Source organism: Ictalurus furcatus, chromosome 18 (assembly GCF_023375685.1).
Source record: "Ictalurus furcatus strain D&B chromosome 18, Billie_1.0, whole genome shotgun sequence".
Taxonomy (NCBI): Eukaryota; Metazoa; Chordata; class Actinopteri; order Siluriformes; family Ictaluridae; genus Ictalurus; species Ictalurus furcatus.
This window is the reverse complement of record NC_071272.1, coordinates 262,680-279,592: the sequence shown is the minus strand read 5'-3', so window position 1 is coordinate 279,592 and position 16,913 is coordinate 262,680. Positions and strand designations below refer to the sequence as shown.

Genomic DNA, 16,913 nt, shown 5'->3' with positions numbered 1-16,913 from the left:
TTTTCACCTTTAATGTGATATCAACTAACAAATTTTAAGTGTTAAACAGACAGAAACAATTTATTTGGAAAAAAAAAAAAAAGAAAACTCCAACTTATTTTCAAAGTTAATTATCATACAGCTATCATTAATGAAGTCATTTTTATTAACCCCAAGTACTGGTCACTCCCTGCATATGACGACAATCTCTCGTATTCTTCACATGTCCGAGCTGTGGGATCAGATTGCTTGATTGAGTAGGTCAACATTCATAGTTGGCAATATGCCCAAGTTATTTCTGAACTTGCCATATCTTAAATCGTTACACGGACCATTTGGGTGTATTGCCAACTATGAATGTATGCCAGTGTACAACTGTTAGCATTTTCAAATGGGAGAATACTACTGGTCCCCATTAAAATTCATTCATTGTCATTGGGACAGTAACTTCAGGGAAATGTCACAGTTTGTATTGTTCTACCTTTGCTCAGATACTACCTGAAGAACAACATGGAGACAGAGACCCTCTGCTCGGATGAGGATGCTCAAGAGCTGCTGAGAGAAAGTCAGATCAGTTTTCTTCAGCTCAGTACCCTGGAAGTGTCTGCCCAGCTGTCCATGCGTGACTTCAGCATCTTCCGGAACATCGAGTCCACCGAGTATGTGGACAGCCTCTTCAAGCTGAACTCCAGCACTGGCCATCTAAAACAGTTTGAGGATCTTATCAATCAGGAGACCTTTTGGGTGGCCACTGAGATTTTGCATGAGGCAAATGCACTAAAGCGCATGAAGACAATCAAGCACTTCATCAAGATTGCACTGCAGTGCCGCGAGTGCAAGAACTTTAATTCCATGTTTGCCATCATCAGGTGGGCAAAAAAAATCACTGTCATGCTCATTTTTGTTGTAAACTATTGTTTCTTTGTTTCTGAACTCGGCAATGCTGACCGTCATACTGCATAGCAGGTTAGGAGCGCAGGTCATTAGAATGTTTATATGATTTTCCAAGAAGATTTTCTTTTAATAACAGTAGAGAATGATTATTTAAGAACAATGAAAAGCAAACAAAAATAATTCTCCACCTATTGTTTGTAAATGTATTTAGACTATTTAGATAAGAATAATATTTAATACATTAATCAGAAGAGACACCCAAATGTAAAATGTCAAGCCTGTTTAAAATTTGGGGGACTGTTGTTCTGTATTTATTGGTAACTGGTTCATCATTCTGCTGACGATTCTGGGGTGTGTGTGTGTGTGTGGGTGTGTGTGTGTGTGTGTGTGTGTGTGTGTGTTTATACTTCCCTTTAGTGGGCTGAACCTTGCCCCTGTGGCCCGGCTACGAGGTACATGGGAAAAGCTTCCCAGCAAATACGAAAAGCTCTTTCGAGATCTGCAGGATATTTTTGACCCTTCACGCAACATGGCCAAATACCGCAACATCCTGAACAGCCAAAGTATGCAGATACCGATTATCCCGCTGTTTCCTGTGGTTAAGAAAGATCTCACATTCCTGCACGAAGGTGTGTAAATGCAAAAACGCTTCAGTACACACGCCTTCATCAAGAACGTTAAGAATAAAAACAGAAAGTTTTAATGAGACAACAGACCGTCACTTGCAGGTATTCGTTGCTGGCTACATGAGCACTTCCGCAGAAGTGGAAGTGTACAAAACAAGCCCTGTTTTTTAACACCGTTATTTTCCTATCAAACACTCTTCAGCAGTCCGCTTGTCTTCTGCTACGATCTTACTTTCTTCTTTTGCATGCCAGCATTGCTTAAGAGCTGGAGAAGTGGATCTTACTTGGGTCTTCACTCTTATTCATAAAGGGCCAATGTGGTTGCAGGTTCTTTTCACGCCTGCTCCTTTTGATTATTTTTTTGTGCTCCAGATGTGGAGACCTTCACAAAGTCACGAGTTGACTGTGTGTGATGTAGTATTTGTTATGAAATTTGCTAATTCAGTTACCTTTCCTGATGTGCATTTTGCCGTTAGTGCGGTTGCTTTAATCTGGTGGTCCCTTTAAGATTTCTGTGTTTATGATGTTGATGGGCACATGATGATGCCAACGTGGCAGTTGTAGTATGTCCGGGATTGTATTCATACTCCACACACACACTGATTAGTACGTACTGTTTCCACAGCCGTGCAGTATGTACTGTCACAGTACACGGTTTCAGACACCGCCCGAGTCTCTCTCGTATCATGTAGATGACCCTAGCATCAGACATAGCTGCAGCCACACTAGTCCTTTACAGATAAGATTGAAGACCCCTGAAATATTAGGTGTAGTCACAGGGCATGGCTGAAAGTATATCATATTATGTTTAATATTATCAGGGTAGCGATTTATTATGCACATAGCATGGTAAAACTTGTGAATGCTACACTACAGTACAAGGCCAAAAGTATGTGGATACCATTCCTAATTATTGATTTAAGGCATTTCAGCCACACCTATTTCTATCAGGTGCATAAACTCAAGCAAATATCCAAGCAATCTCCATGGACACAAATTGGCAGTAGAATGGGTGGTACTGAAGAGCTCAGTGGTTTTAAACATTGCACTTTAAACAAGGCAGTTTAGTTTTCTGCCCTGGTCATCTATAAATGCTATTACTGTAAAATGGAAGTGTCCACGAGCAACAGTAGCTCAGTCATAAAGTGGTAGACCATGCAAACTTGCAGAGAGGGGATGCCCGAGTGCTAGCGTATAGAAATCACTTATCCTTTTTTGCATCACTCACTACAGAGTTACAAACTGCCTCTGGAAGCAACACTGGCACAAGAACTGTGCATTGAGAGCTTCATAAAAAGGGAATTCCAGTGGTACATACAGTGTTGTATGCCACCACTGGACCCTAGAGCAGTGGGGATGTGTTCTCTGGCGTGATTATTCATGCTTCACTATCTGCTGGGTGAATCTGGGTTTGGCAGATGCCAGGAGAACACTACTTACCGGAATGCATAGGCCCAACAGTAAAGTTTGGTGGAGGAAGGAATAATGGTCTGGGGTTATTTTACAGACTAGACCCCTTAGTACCAGTGAAGGGTAATATTAATGCTATAGCATACAAAGATATTTTAGACAATTGTATCCTTCCAACTCTGTTTTGATACCAATAGTTTTGGAATAGGATGTCCAGCGAGCTTATGTAGGTGCTGTGCTCAGGTGTCCACATATTTTTGGTCAGTAGGGTTAATTTGTTTCTCAGGGCAGCAACCTGTTAAAACACATGACACAAGAAACTGCTTTATCTTACCACTGATTTAGGATGAAGAATAAAACTTAAAGATGTTCTGAATTAGTCATATATAATGTATAATGCATGCAATCATCTCTGCTAAGTGCTGAAGATGTAAAAGAAGAGAATTAATTTTGTGTTAATCGAGTCACTGAGTTTTTAATTTAATTTAATTTCACTTTACCATCCTCTCATTTGTTACAATTCCAATTCCTCCCATTTCACAATTGCTCAGGTAATGACACAAATGTGGATGGCCTTGTGAACTTTGAGAAGCTACGAATGATTGCCAAGGAGGTTCGCCATGTTGTGCGAATGGCCACCACCAACATGGACCCAGCAGTCATGTTTCATCAGAGGTTTGTTTCTGGAATGCTCATCTTGCTCACAGTCCAAAAGATGTTTATGTTGCCTCTGGATAGCCATTCTTCCGTCTATATGGAACACATAATTTAACTAGGTTTGAGATCAAAAGATGAACATGAGACGATAGATCAGAATTTCAGCTTTCATTTCCTGATATTTACGTCTAAATGTGTAAACCAACTCAGAACATGGCACCTTATGTTTGATCCCACACATCTTTCAGTGATCTGAAATATTGGAACATGTGACTGACAGGTGTTTCTTGTTGCCCAGGTGTGCCCTGTTAGAATGACTGTTTAAACAATTAATAGCCCTGGGGTTTGGCTGTGAAGACTGCGGCATTTGTTGTTAAAAAGGATAAACCAACATGAAGACCAGAGAGCTGCCTATTGGAGAAAAGCAAGCCATTTTGAAGCTGAGAACAGGGGGGAAATCGATCAGAGCCATTGCGCATGCATAGCCAGTATAACAATTTGGAATGTCCTGAAATAGAAATCACTGGTGTACTACTGTAACAGCCAGACATCAAACAGGTCAGCCAAGGAAAGCAACAGCAGGTGATGACAGAAACGTTGTGAAAGCTGTGAAGAAAACCCCAAAAACAACAGTCAGTGACATCACCAACAACCTCCACAGGGCAGGAGTGAAGGTATCACAATCCACCATTTGAAGAAGACTTTGAGAGCAGAAGTACAGAGGCCATACCACAAGATGCAAACCGTACAACACAAAAGGTCTGGAAGCAATATTATCCTCTACCAGTGTGATGAAATGGAGAAAGAAAGGATCTGCACATGATCCAAAATATATGAGCTCATCGGTGAAGTACGGTGGAGGTAGTGTCATGGTTTGGGCTTGCAAGGCTGCTTCTGGAAAGGGCTCACAAATTGTTATTAATGATGTAATTCATGATGGTAGCAGCAGAATTAATTCAGAAGTCTACAGAAACATTGTCTGGCACTTTACAGACAAATGCATCCAGTCTATTTGGAAGGAACTTCATCATGCAGTAAGACAACTACAAAACACATTGCCAACACAACAAATGATTTCAGCAGGGTAAAACATGGAAAGTTTTTGACTGGTCAAGTCAATCACCAGACCCAACTGAGCATGCATTTCACCTCCTGAAGAGGAGACTGAAGGAAGAAACCCCTCAAAACAATCAACAACTGAAAGAAGCTGTGGTACAAGCCTGCAAAAGCATCCCAAAAAAGAATGCAACAGATTGGTGAGGTCAATGGGTCACCGGCTCGGTGTAGTTATTGCAAGCAAGGGATATGCAACCAAATATGAAGTGTTCTTTAACGTTAATTTACTTTAAGATTCTGTTCCAATACTTTTGCTCACTTAAAAATTGGGTGGTCCACCACCAAAGGTGTAAATATCTAGATGCAAATATCAGGAAAGCTGAAATCTATCATCTCTTTTGATCTTAAACTGAAATGTCTTCAGTGTACAGGAAAAACAAAGGAACTGGCCCTGCCATTCCGACATTTTTGGAGGGGTGTGTATGTGCTAATCTATAAGTGGATTTTTCATGATTACCTAATTACTGAAAAAACATGACCGCCCTCAGCCAATCAGCTTCCAGTGGACATTTGAAAGGTTTCATTTTCATTAAACTATTGTTACAAAACTTGAATGGTGGGTTTGGGTAGGGACCCATTACTATCTAATGCGATCTCACTCAACCTTGCCACTGGTGGGCGCTGTTTATGTTCACAGCATTTGGAGTTCGAATCATATAGCCGTTTCTCAGTCACCAAACTGTGTTGAACTGAATTTTGGTGACGCTACATCATTCTGCTAATTTGCCATCATTATGCTAACTGGATTTTTAGTTATCACCTAACATGGCCACCTTTAACCAATCAGATTTCAGCAGGCATTTCACACAGGCCTCATTGAACTTCTAATCATAATTCTTGATAAATATGTTAATCTCTGGTCTATTTGTTGTTTAACTGGCCACTGGGGGCACTATTTGCAAGGACTCCTTAGAACCCACAGATCTGCCACTTTGCAGCTATATTTATTATTCGTATCATTAGGGGTCCAAGCACGAAGCGCTGGAACACTTGTTGTTATTGTCAAGAGTTTTAGGGGTCCAATCCAGGGGCCTTGCTAGGGCTGGAAGGGATAAGGGGCTTAACCCCCTGAGAACTTTTTGTTTTTCCTCACTTTTGTATGTCTCTCTCTTGTTGATCCTCCCTTGCTTTGTGGCTGTTCTCTTGTCTCGCCTTTCTACTGTTTCTCTCTTTCTCTCCTTTCATGTAGCTTTATATGTTCTTTGTCTCTCTTCTTGTTTGGCTTCTTGTCTCAATTTCGTTTCTCATTGTCTGTGTTTTATTTGTTTATCATCTTCTTGTTTGTCACAAGTCCCGATATTGCTCCTCTGTCTTGTCTTTTTTTTCCATTTGGTTGTAAGCTGTCCTCTTCCTTATTCTCTCTCTGCCTTGGTGCCCTCCTTTGTTTCTCTTTCATGGTGCTTTCTTGCAGGAAGAAGAGGTGGAAGAGTTTAGGGTAAGTCGCTCTGTCCCTCTCCATGCATGCCTGGTATAGGTCATTACTATCAGGTCTTCAGTCCCCATTTCTTTCTTTGTAACTTATAAATCCAAGCCTCAAGTGCTCATATGGAATTTTTTTAGCTAATTGTTTAATAAACGTACCATGTTACCACATTTAAAAAAAAAAAAAAAAAAAAAAAACTGTTTAAAATCTTAAATTTTTACAATTTTATTTTTAAATTCAGAGTTCCCTAGCTGCATTAGAGTATTCTGTCCTGGTTAGAAAATGCTGTAGGTGCATGAGTCATGAATATATAATAGACTTCTGCATTTAATATGCCTTGCTTTCCATTCAATCTGATGGAAACATTAACTGATCGTGGGATATTAATTTAACAAATTAAATTTTGTCTATTTAAAGGTTACTTATAAAACAGTCCTCAAAAAAGCAACATTTAAAATAATAATAATAATAATAATAATAATAATAATATGGCACTGATCATCATGTGTCTTAGCAGTTACTGTTCATTTCTGTCTGTTCTGTCTCAGTGTTACTGTCATTATGTTCGTAGGATATTGATGTCTCCTTAAGCCCTCTCTCTGGCCCTCCTTTAGGTCCTTGAGCCAGGGCAGCACTAATTCCAACCTACTGGACGTGCAGGCTGGACATAAGAAGCGTGTGCGGCGCAGCTCATTGCTAAATGCCAAGAAACTGTATGAAGATGCGCAGATGGCCCGTAAGGTCAGGCAGTACCTGGCCCAGCTGCAGGTGGTAACGGATGAGGAGAAGTTCCAGATCATGTCTCTGCAGTGTGAGCCAGCCTACAGTACTTGTGAGATGAAGCACTTTCTTGTTTTTCCAGTTTAAACATTAGTGACCTACATGCATGCTTCTACTAGAAGTCCTAAACTAATTAAATCTTCTGAGCATCCATTTGTGCTGGTTACTTTGCATAATGTTAACTGGTTATTAGCAGCTTTCATTTTTGATGAGCTGAAAATTATCATGTGCTTTTGCATTATTGGGTTATTATTCAACCCAAGCACATATTTACATTCATGTTTGTTTCATAATATGATTAAATACATACGTACATACAGTGGTGCTTGAAAGTTTGTAAATTTTCTATATTTCTACATAAATATGACCTAAAATATCATCAGACTTTTACACAAGTTCTAAAAGTAGCTAAAGAGAACCCAATTAAACAAGTGAGACAAAAATATTATACTTGGTCATTTATTTATTGAGGAAAATGATCCAGTATTGCATATCATTGAGTGCCAAAAGTAGGTGAACCCTTGCTTTCAGTATCTGCAGTGACCCCCGTGTGCAGCAATAACTGCAACTAAGAATTTCCAGTAACTGTTGATCACCTGCATATCGACTTGGAGGAGTTTTATCCCGTTCCTCAGTACAGAACAGCTTCAGCTCTGGGATGTTGGTGGGTTTCCTCACATGAACTGCTCGCTTCAGGTTCTTCCACAACATTTCTACTGGATTAAGGTCAGGACTTTGACTTGGACATTCCAAAACATTAATTGTATTCTTTAACCATTCTTTGATCGAACGACTCGTGTGATTAGGCTCGTTGTCTTGCTGCATGACCCACTTTCACTTCAGATTCAGTTCATAGACAGATGTCTCGACATTTTCCTTTAGATTTCGCTGGTATAATTCAGAATTCATTGTTCCCTCGATGATGGTAAAACGTCCTAGCCCAGATTTAACACATCATGATACTACCACCAGCATGTTTCACAGATGGGAGAAGATTCTTACGCTGGAATGCAGTGTTTTCCTTTCTCCAAACATGACACTTCTCATTTAAACCAAAAAGTTTAATGTTTAATGTTTCAAAACATGTTTCCATTAGCCTTCTGGCTTGTCCATGTGAACTTTAGCAAACTGCAGAGGGGCAGCAATGTTCTTTTTGGAAAGCAGTGGTTTTCTCCTTGCAACCCTGACATGCACACCATTTGTTGTTCAGTGTTCTGATGGTGGACTCATGAACATTAACATTAGCCAATGTGAGAGAGGCCTTTAGATGCTTAGAAGTTACCCTGGGTTCCTTTGTGACCTCACAGACTATTACACGTCTTGTACATGACTGATCTACGTTGGTCAACCACCCATAGGGAGCGTAGAAATGGTCTTGAATTTCCTCCACTTGTCTGACTGTGGATTGATGGAATCCAAACTGTTCAGAGATTGCATTTTTAACATTTTTCCAGCCTGATGAGCATCAACAACTCTTTCTCTGAGGTCCTCAGAAATCTCCATTGTTCGTGCCATGATACACTTCCACAAATAAGTGTTGTGAAGATAAGACTCTGACCTCTTCTTTAAATAAAACAGGGCGCTCACTCACACATGATGGTCGTCCCATTGATTGAAAACACCTGACTCTAATTTCAACTTCAAATGAACTGCTAACCCTAGAGGTTCACATACTTTTGCCACTTACAGATATGTAGTATTTGATCATTTTCCTCAATAAATGACCAAGTACAATATTTTTGTCTCATTTGTTTAATTGGATTCAGTTGGTCAACTTTTTGACTTGTGTGAAAATCTGATGATGTTTTAGGTCATATTTATGCAGAGACATTGAAAATTCTTCACAAACTTTCAAGCACCACTGTGCATACTTCTCCAGAATTGAATAAGGAGGTGAACTATTTGTGCTCTATCTCTGCAGTATCTAAAAACTTGAATGAAAGGAGGTCCACCAAATCTGACTCGTCTCCCGTGTTCACACGCTCATCCTTGACCTCCGGCAAGTCACACAACCGTGTTTCCCAGGTCCTACAGGTTCCCCCTGTCAGCCTCAATCCCCTGCGGAAGAAGAGCATTGCCAGAGACCTAATGACTGCAAACAGTGAGTCAAAAACACACACAGCTGGGATGATGGGGCGGTTTCAGATCAGTTATTTGCTATGCTGTAGGGTGAACAAAAATCTCATTAGTCTCCCATTTTATAATCAGTAGCAATGAGGAACAATCTAAAAAAATACATGAGCATATCTCCCTCTGTTGATTTTATGATTTCATTGAGGTGAAGGGAGAATTTGTAATTTATAGGCTTGATGAATCCCAGTCTGTAAGTTGCTCTGATAAACACACACAACATTTTGCACATTCTTGTTCCTAAGACTTAGAACTTAAATCCAAACGTAATGCTCAAGATTACTCGCAGTTCCACATTTGGGGTCAATTTATAATCAGAAGGGTTTGAGACGTAATTTTTTTTACGAGGTACCTAGGTAAGTATAGTGTGCAGGTAGAACACTGCAGATTTGAGACTTCTCTTATTTCCCTCACTTTCGGGTTGAATATCTCTGTTGGGGGACCAGATACAAACCTGAAATTTTCACAGAAATAAGTCCTCTATAGTAGCATTCTTCTGTAAAAATCGTGAGCTTGAGATTGGAGGTAAACCCTGCAGGACAGTAGACCTTGAGGGCCAGATTTGAAGAAACAACCTGATCGATCATGTTGGTCTCATAAATGGATTTTATCCAAAACAGTCTGCTCAATGAGGATTGTGGGGAATGCATCATGGAGGATGACAAAACCCAACATCAAAGTTTGTTGTGACAACATTTACCTATCTAGTTCTGTTTGACATGTCAATAACACAAGTGAGAAATTTCAGGGTAGAATTTCACACTTGTGTTCTGCAGACTTCGGCTCACCACAGGTGATGAAGAAAACATCTGTCTTAGTAGAGGACTACAGCGGAAAGAAGAATGAGGGCCTCTCCTCCCTTCACTCCAGTCCGATCGTGTCCCCACAGGGTTCCCTGGGTAAAGGTGAATTCATACACATTTAAAGTGTACACTGAATTAGCCTAAATACATGAAAAATGCTCATTTTTCATACTTCATGTCAGTTCTCTGATATCACTTGTCTGAATTTGTCAGTTCTTTTGCTGCACAGTTTTGCATTAGTTGCTGTTTGTCTTTATTGTATTTTTTCCCTTCCCTTCTAGTGGACGTGACTGAATTGCAGGACTGTAGTCAACTGAACCTGCCAGGCTCAAAGTCATCTTTTGCCAATGAAGACAAGGTCAAAGTAGGGAACAGAAGCATGACAGTAGTCAACAACGGTGTCCAAGACAGCTATGGCAAAGGTGGGATTCACAAGCAGATCCAAAAGATACCCTGCCAGGCCATGTGCGAACCAGGGGCTCAGTCCAGGCGCATCTATGTTTATGTGCTTGCATAAAAAATGGCCTTATTGAGAATATTTGTGCTGTACGCTTTAGCTAGTCATAAAGTACAACCCCAATTCCAAAAAAGTTGGGACGCTGTGTAAAATGTCAATAAAAACAGAATGCAATTATTTGCAATCTCATAAACCCATATGTTATTCAAAACAGAACTTAGAAAACATATCAAATGTTTAAACTGAGTAAATGTACCATTTAAAGAAAAAAATCAGGTAATTTTTAAATTGATGGCCGCAACACATCTCAAAAAAGTTGGGACGGGGCAACAAAAGGCTGGAAAAGTAGGTGTTAGTAAAAAGAAACAGCTGGAGGAACATTTTGAAACTAATTAGGTTAACTGGGAACAGGTCAGTAACATGACTGTGTAGAAAAAGAGTCTCTTAGAGAGGCAGAGTCTCTCTGGAGTAAAGATGGGATGGAATCTGGATGGAAGCATACGTTGCTCTAAAACCTGTATATACCTTTCAGCATTGATGGAGCATTTGATATGTTTTCTATGTTCTATTTTGAACAACATATGGGTTTATGAGATTTGCAAATCATTGCATTCTGTTTTTATTTCCATTTGACACAGCATCACAACTTTTTGGGAATTGGGGTTGTAAGCAATGTTCTGTGGTTTGAGAAATAAAAAAGGATGATTTTCCAAATACTGTATAAGTTACACTTGGTTTTGATAGTACTCTTAATTCAGCAGAAATGTCTGATCATTGATCAGTGTTTGTTTGTGCTGTACTACACTTTGATGGCTGCAGGCAAATTGGGCAACATGGATTCAAGCCACAGTGAGATTCCTTCACATTCCAACATAGTCAGTAACTGCTCAGTAAACTGCTTGCATTCAACAAGAAAAGCCAGGAGTCAAATACAGTCAGTATCACCTCACACTGCCTCAGAAAACTCTCAGCCCTGCACAAGGTACAGCACATCTCTCCATCTCATTCTTATGCTCTCTCAGTTTTTATATTCAGCCTGCTTTAATGCTGAATGACAAATAATGAAACATTTGTATTGCCAAAGCTTTAATATAACATATTTACATCTGAATTACATACTGAATGAAAACTGTTAAGACTGTACACTACATTCCTCATGTTGTAAATCTTCCACAAGTCAGAATCAGGAAGAGGAGACCAGCCATGAGTCAGATGTAGAAGTATAGGAACAGTTTTAAATGCATTTTTAAAGACCTTAACCAATTGGGCATGCATTTCACCTCCTGAAGATTAGACTAACGGGAGAAACCCCCCGAAACAAACGACAACTGAAAGAGGCTGCAGTAAAAGCCTGGAAATGCATCACAGAAGTAGAAACCTACAGTTAGGGGTTGATAGTCTTGTAAGCAAGGGATATGCAGCCAGATATTAAGTGTTCTTTACTTTAGTTTACTTCAAGACTTAACTGTTCCTATATTTTTGCTCACCTAAAATTTGTGTGGTCTGATACAAAATGTTCTATGTTTTATGTTGTTTAACACATCTAGATGTAAATACCAGGAAATAAAAGCTGAAATCATAAACCCTCGTCTCATATCCACCTTTTGATCTCAAACCCAGAAAGATATGAATTAGCCTTGCTGTTACAATAGTTTTAGAGGGAACTGTACAAACAAATGCCAGTGTAACTTTGGACAATACACGAAGTGTGTCTGTGCATGGGATTTTCTTTGTGTGCTCACTCTCTTTTTGAATATCATCAAAGAATGCAGAATTTTATTTAATTTGCCCTATGTGAGCATCCATTAACTAACATACCCTTTTAAAGATATTTTTGTGTTTTTAAAACTTATTTATTTAATCTGATTTTAATCTTTATTATTGATCTATTTTCATTGTCTTCTGAGTTTGTCCTTGATGAGGACCTTGGTGACCCATGGCTCAAATTTCACCTTCTCTTCCAGCACTGAGGAGCTAACTCTGCCCATTTCAGAGGTGGCTGACAGTGGCCGGGGAAGCTGGACATCGTGCTCCAGCAACTCACACGACAATTTCCAGAACATTCATGTTCAACGCATGTCAGATACGATGAACCACCAACATCCTCAGAAGGCTGACACTATCAGAGAGGTGGATGATCTTCAGGCCATAAACAGACATTTCAGAGATGGCTCAGAGCTTAGTCAATCCAGACAGAGCTGGGTTTCTTCCAGTTCAGCCTCAGACAGGTATGAGGGGAACTATGGCACCATTAAAAGCAGAGAGACTGTCAGTGAGCAGCAAAGCACAGACCCAGCATATAAAACAGTCACCTCCACCACAGAGAAAGGTCTCATAGGTGAGAAACTTAGGAAAATGTAACAAGACTGTGTACAGATGGTCCTTCACAGATGGCAACAGTATATTTCATGCCCATTTCAATGAGCACTTTTCTACCAGATGTTATGCTGAATTTGTCAAATGCAATCAGCACAAAGCTGTCCTGATAATGTGTCTGGCTGGAAACACTTCTCAGGCAGCATGGTGGCACAGTGGGTAAAATTGGTACCTCACAGCTCCAGGTAGCCTGGTTCAATCCTGAGCTCGTGTTATTCTATTAAATAAAATGTTATTTGTATAGCACCTTTAACAATGGATACACTGGAAAATTACTGAAAATGTACAGAAATCCAGATATAAAACTTCAATTTATGTTTATCCCCAATGAGCAAGCCAGAGGTGATGGTGGCAAAGAAAAATCCCATGAGGTGACGAGAAGAAACCTTGAGAAACCAGTTACCTTCAGGGTAACTATTTATTGAAATCTGAGGTTATTTGTTTTTTATTTAAGCCCTGATTAATAAAAACCTAGAATTCAAGGAAGGTGTACTTTCTTTTTCCCCATGACTATAGAAGAGGAATGATTTATAATCACTCTACGCGGTGTCACCCAGAGGAGAATGGGTTTCATTTTGAGTCCTCGAGGATTCTTCTTCTTGTCAACTTGCGGAGTTTGTCCTTGCCACCGTCGCCTCTGGCTTGCTCATTAGGGAGAAATTTAAATGAAACTTTTATATCCAGATTTCTGTAGATTTGCTTTGTGAAAATGTCCACTGTTAAAAGCGCTAAATAAATGAAATTGAATTGAATTAAAATCGGGGAGGGTGAATTCCCAGTGACTCTAGTCGTTTTGTTTGTCTCGACGTAGGATTATGTTCTGTACGCGTTACCTCGTATCCTACATGCACAGTGTACACCATTCAGAGGCAGAAAATGTGCAACTCTGTGGGTTTTTTTGCACTCTTACATTCACAGGTAGCATTATGTGATGGGAAAGTGACCCGTAACAGGATGCAAGTAGTGTTCCGTTTAGATTCGTGACGGAGTTGTTCCAAGCCACGCTATTTGGTGGAAAACTGCTGATTTTCATGTTCCTATTGAACCGAGTTTGTGATTGTGTGTGTACATCTTAAACTGGTGAAAAAAATCTCCCTAAAATGGCACAAAAGGCAGTGAGGTACAAACATAAAGCGATCAGCAGCAATAAATCTGCTGCTGCCATCACTCATGCATACTGTGAAGGTCTTTTAATTTTATGTAAGTGGTTGTGTTGCTTTCAAAACATTTAATTTATTCACATGCTCCATGTTTCATTTGTTTTCTGTTTCTTCTCCCCTCTGCTCATGATCACATCTTCCCTCAGTGTATTGTGTAACGTCGCCATGCACAGATGATAGGTACAGGGCTCCGCCTCCTACCCCACCTGGTTATCAAGGGCTGTCATTGGGGGACATGCAGGCACGAGAGGGCGGAGCTCTGCGGCCAGCCTACTTAAAGCCACCCAACTATAGCGTGGCATTACAAAGATCCAAGCTGTTGGGTGACGCATGGAGAATGTCAGCTGAGCATCACACCAGCTTCACCAGGCCTGCCATTGTAGCAGCTCATGCTGTAGCTAATAGTGAGGAGGGTATGTTTTCCAAGCCTCCAGATGTCATGATTCATATACAGCAAACTATATGCTGGCTGCCTGATATTAGTTCTAATTAACTTTAACTTGGACCTAGCGCTCGCTGCAGTGGACTTCCCTGACAGATCTGTAGCAGAGATATGAACAGGAGAACACTTTAAATTAGTAATAATGTAATCATTAGAAAGACTCAGTTAGAGAAGTCTAAGAGACCAGAGTCTTTTAATCCAGTCACAATCCATTAATGTAAGTTTTTTTTATCGTTTGTTGTATATTGTGTGTATTTTCTTGTAGTGTTTTTCATGCTGAAAGTAGTTTGATTTTTGAGTTTGATGCTCATGCTGCATTTTGGTCTTCATTTGGTTTTCTTTTGTTCTTTTATTTCTCTTACAGATGAGCAGATGTCAGCAGTGTGACTCCAGTGAGAAATGTATAAGGGGAAAAAGGGTGAAGTACAGCCCTATAAGCTGAAACCACTGATCTTGAACAAATGCCCCTCAACAACACAAGCAATGCCAGATAGACCTTTTTAATCACAGAACACAATGGTTTAAAAAAGAAAAAGAAAAATGGCCTCTCTAAATCTTAGCATATGTGATTCCTTCAATTTTGTATGATATTTTGTGGAGCAAAACTTTTGTTCATTTGGTAAATGCATAGTTGTGATCCATTGTGCGTATGTGAGAGGGAGAGAGTATTTTTGTTGTTGTTTTGATTTTACATCTTAAAACGCTTTCCATAATAAACTGCCAAAATATAAAGGCTTCGCTGTATATCCTAAAGATGTGTGTGCGGTCCTGAAGGTGGCAGCTGTTGAAATGTTCCTGTTCAAACATGCAGTGTGTTTTGGTTATGTTCTAGATCCTGTTTCAGGATGTTTGCATAATGGAAGTTTACAAGGTTTATACAGTTTATATTTTGTGCCAATTCACATAATTCATATTGTTTTAATTTTGTTCTGAAATGCCTTATCTTGAATGTGTATCATAATTTTGGATAAATTATCTATGCCTGTGCTTGATTTTTCTAGACATATTCTTGATATTGCCTTATCACTAATAGCATCTCAGGCGATCACGAACGCCATCTCTTCATGCAGTTGCTTCAGCTGCTCCACGCACTGCGGACTGTATGTCAAATAAACTAAGCTTTAGAAGTTTCTACATCTGTAAACTATTAAACTTTTGCTGCATTTTTGCAGCTGCCTGCAATGTCACTGTAAAATTATACCTAGGTAAAAGTGTTTAGCTTTTATATAATGGATTCTGAGTGTATTTTTGTTCTTTACAGTTTGTCTGGACTGTATTATTTTACTGTGCCAGGCTGCTATTTTTTTTTTTTGTACAGCAATAAGAAATAAGTAAATGCGGCACCTATAACTAATCTATAACTAAGTTGTAAATTATCAACTAGTTGCTCCTCGTTTTGTAGTAATTGTTTATTACAGAGAAGTCTTGCTTGTGAAGAGATAATATAATGTGTGTGAATAATTATTAGGTAAATCAGTTTCCTGGTCATGTGTGTTTTTTTCTCCCAACTTTAACCCCTGTCAACCTATATTATTACTGACATAAATATGTTCAGTAGATGTAATTGCTTCATGGGAGTGGATGTGGCTTAAATTGAGAAATACATTGCATTAAGCTGTGTATCATTAATAGGTCATTTTTCTACTGCAGGTGAAATGGCATAAAAAGAAATGAGAATGACACTCCATAATTTAATTTCTACTCTTAATAATAAAAATACATCACAATAGCTACCAAAGGTATCTGTATATTGTATGCCATATCTAGGGTCACGTTTATTGATTTATATTCTTGTTTTATACCCACCCTCCATCTGGAATAACTGCCACAACCCTCTTCATTAACAAATTTTGGATTTGAAAAACAAAAACAGGAACGCAAAGCTAGCAGCATGAGTGCTAGCTCAGGTGCTAGCAATAACTGCATTAGCAACACACTGCCCCAACCTTCCACTGTTGAAGTTGGCTCACGGAAGAACAGTGGAGGGCAAATTTAGGATGACCAGGCCCAGGTGTATGATATGGCAGTGGTCAAATTTGCAACTAATGCCCTTCATAACTGCTCCTGCATTCGTTTCTTTCACTACACCTTATATAAATATAGGAATAGTAGTTAGACAAGGACTGAAGGACAAGTTGCTGTTTCACTGTACTGATGAATGTAAACAAGGCCAGAAATGTGTTGTTTGTTGACAGTGAAGTGGCTGGTCACTTTATGTCCCAGTGCACCTTCATGTCCGTGTTACCTTCTGGTTCTCCCTTTTAGTTATTCTGTCATAGCTAGTATTGCCAGAGTCCTTGCTAGCACAATGCATATCTCTTTTTAAAACATTACAGGACAAGAATACACCTAATAAGTTTTGTTTTAAGTGATTACTTAGGTGAAACACAGCCCCCACAACTACCTCTGCACCTTACGTCACGTCTGTAACCAGAAAGGAGACCTGGCTTCTATATCTCGTGTGTGGGTGCTGAGGATGGTGGAGTGTTTATAGCTTGTTATTACAACAGTTGCTTAGAATCTATACTTGTCATCTAGATGGCTGCTTTTAATTTAGGTAGTTCTAAATGGCAATCATCATTGACATCTGGGGAATCACCTACTGTCAAAACCAAGAAACATGGAACTGCAGAGAGCCTCCAGTCAAAAACGGAAAGTGA

At 39.5% G+C, this 16,913-nt stretch overlaps 1 protein-coding gene across 2 annotated transcripts in view; it reads left to right on the top strand.

The window, feature by feature from the left end:
- The window catches only part of rapgef6 (Rap guanine nucleotide exchange factor (GEF) 6), a 42,326-nt gene extending 26,596 nt beyond the window's left edge, over positions 1-15,730 (top strand). The window contains exons 16-26 of one of the 2 annotated variants that reach the window (XM_053648681.1): positions 471-848; positions 1,291-1,502; positions 3,461-3,584; positions 6,720-6,937; positions 8,807-8,986; positions 9,792-9,914; positions 10,100-10,240; positions 11,095-11,257; positions 12,240-12,613; positions 13,958-14,224; positions 14,618-15,730. In XM_053648681.1, the coding sequence (XP_053504656.1) occupies positions 471-848; positions 1,291-1,502; positions 3,461-3,584; positions 6,720-6,937; positions 8,807-8,986; positions 9,792-9,914; positions 10,100-10,240; positions 11,095-11,257; positions 12,240-12,613; positions 13,958-14,224; positions 14,618-14,640 (2,203 nt within the window). In that variant the 3' untranslated portion in view covers positions 14,641-15,730. Of the gene's footprint in view, positions 1-470; positions 849-1,290; positions 1,503-3,460; positions 3,585-6,719; positions 6,938-8,806; positions 8,987-9,791; positions 9,921-10,099; positions 10,241-11,094; positions 11,258-12,239; positions 12,614-13,957; positions 14,225-14,617 lie in introns of both variants that reach the window. The other variant, XM_053648679.1, reaches the window with a different exon arrangement.
- The last annotated feature ends 1,183 nt before the right edge of the window (positions 15,731-16,913 follow it).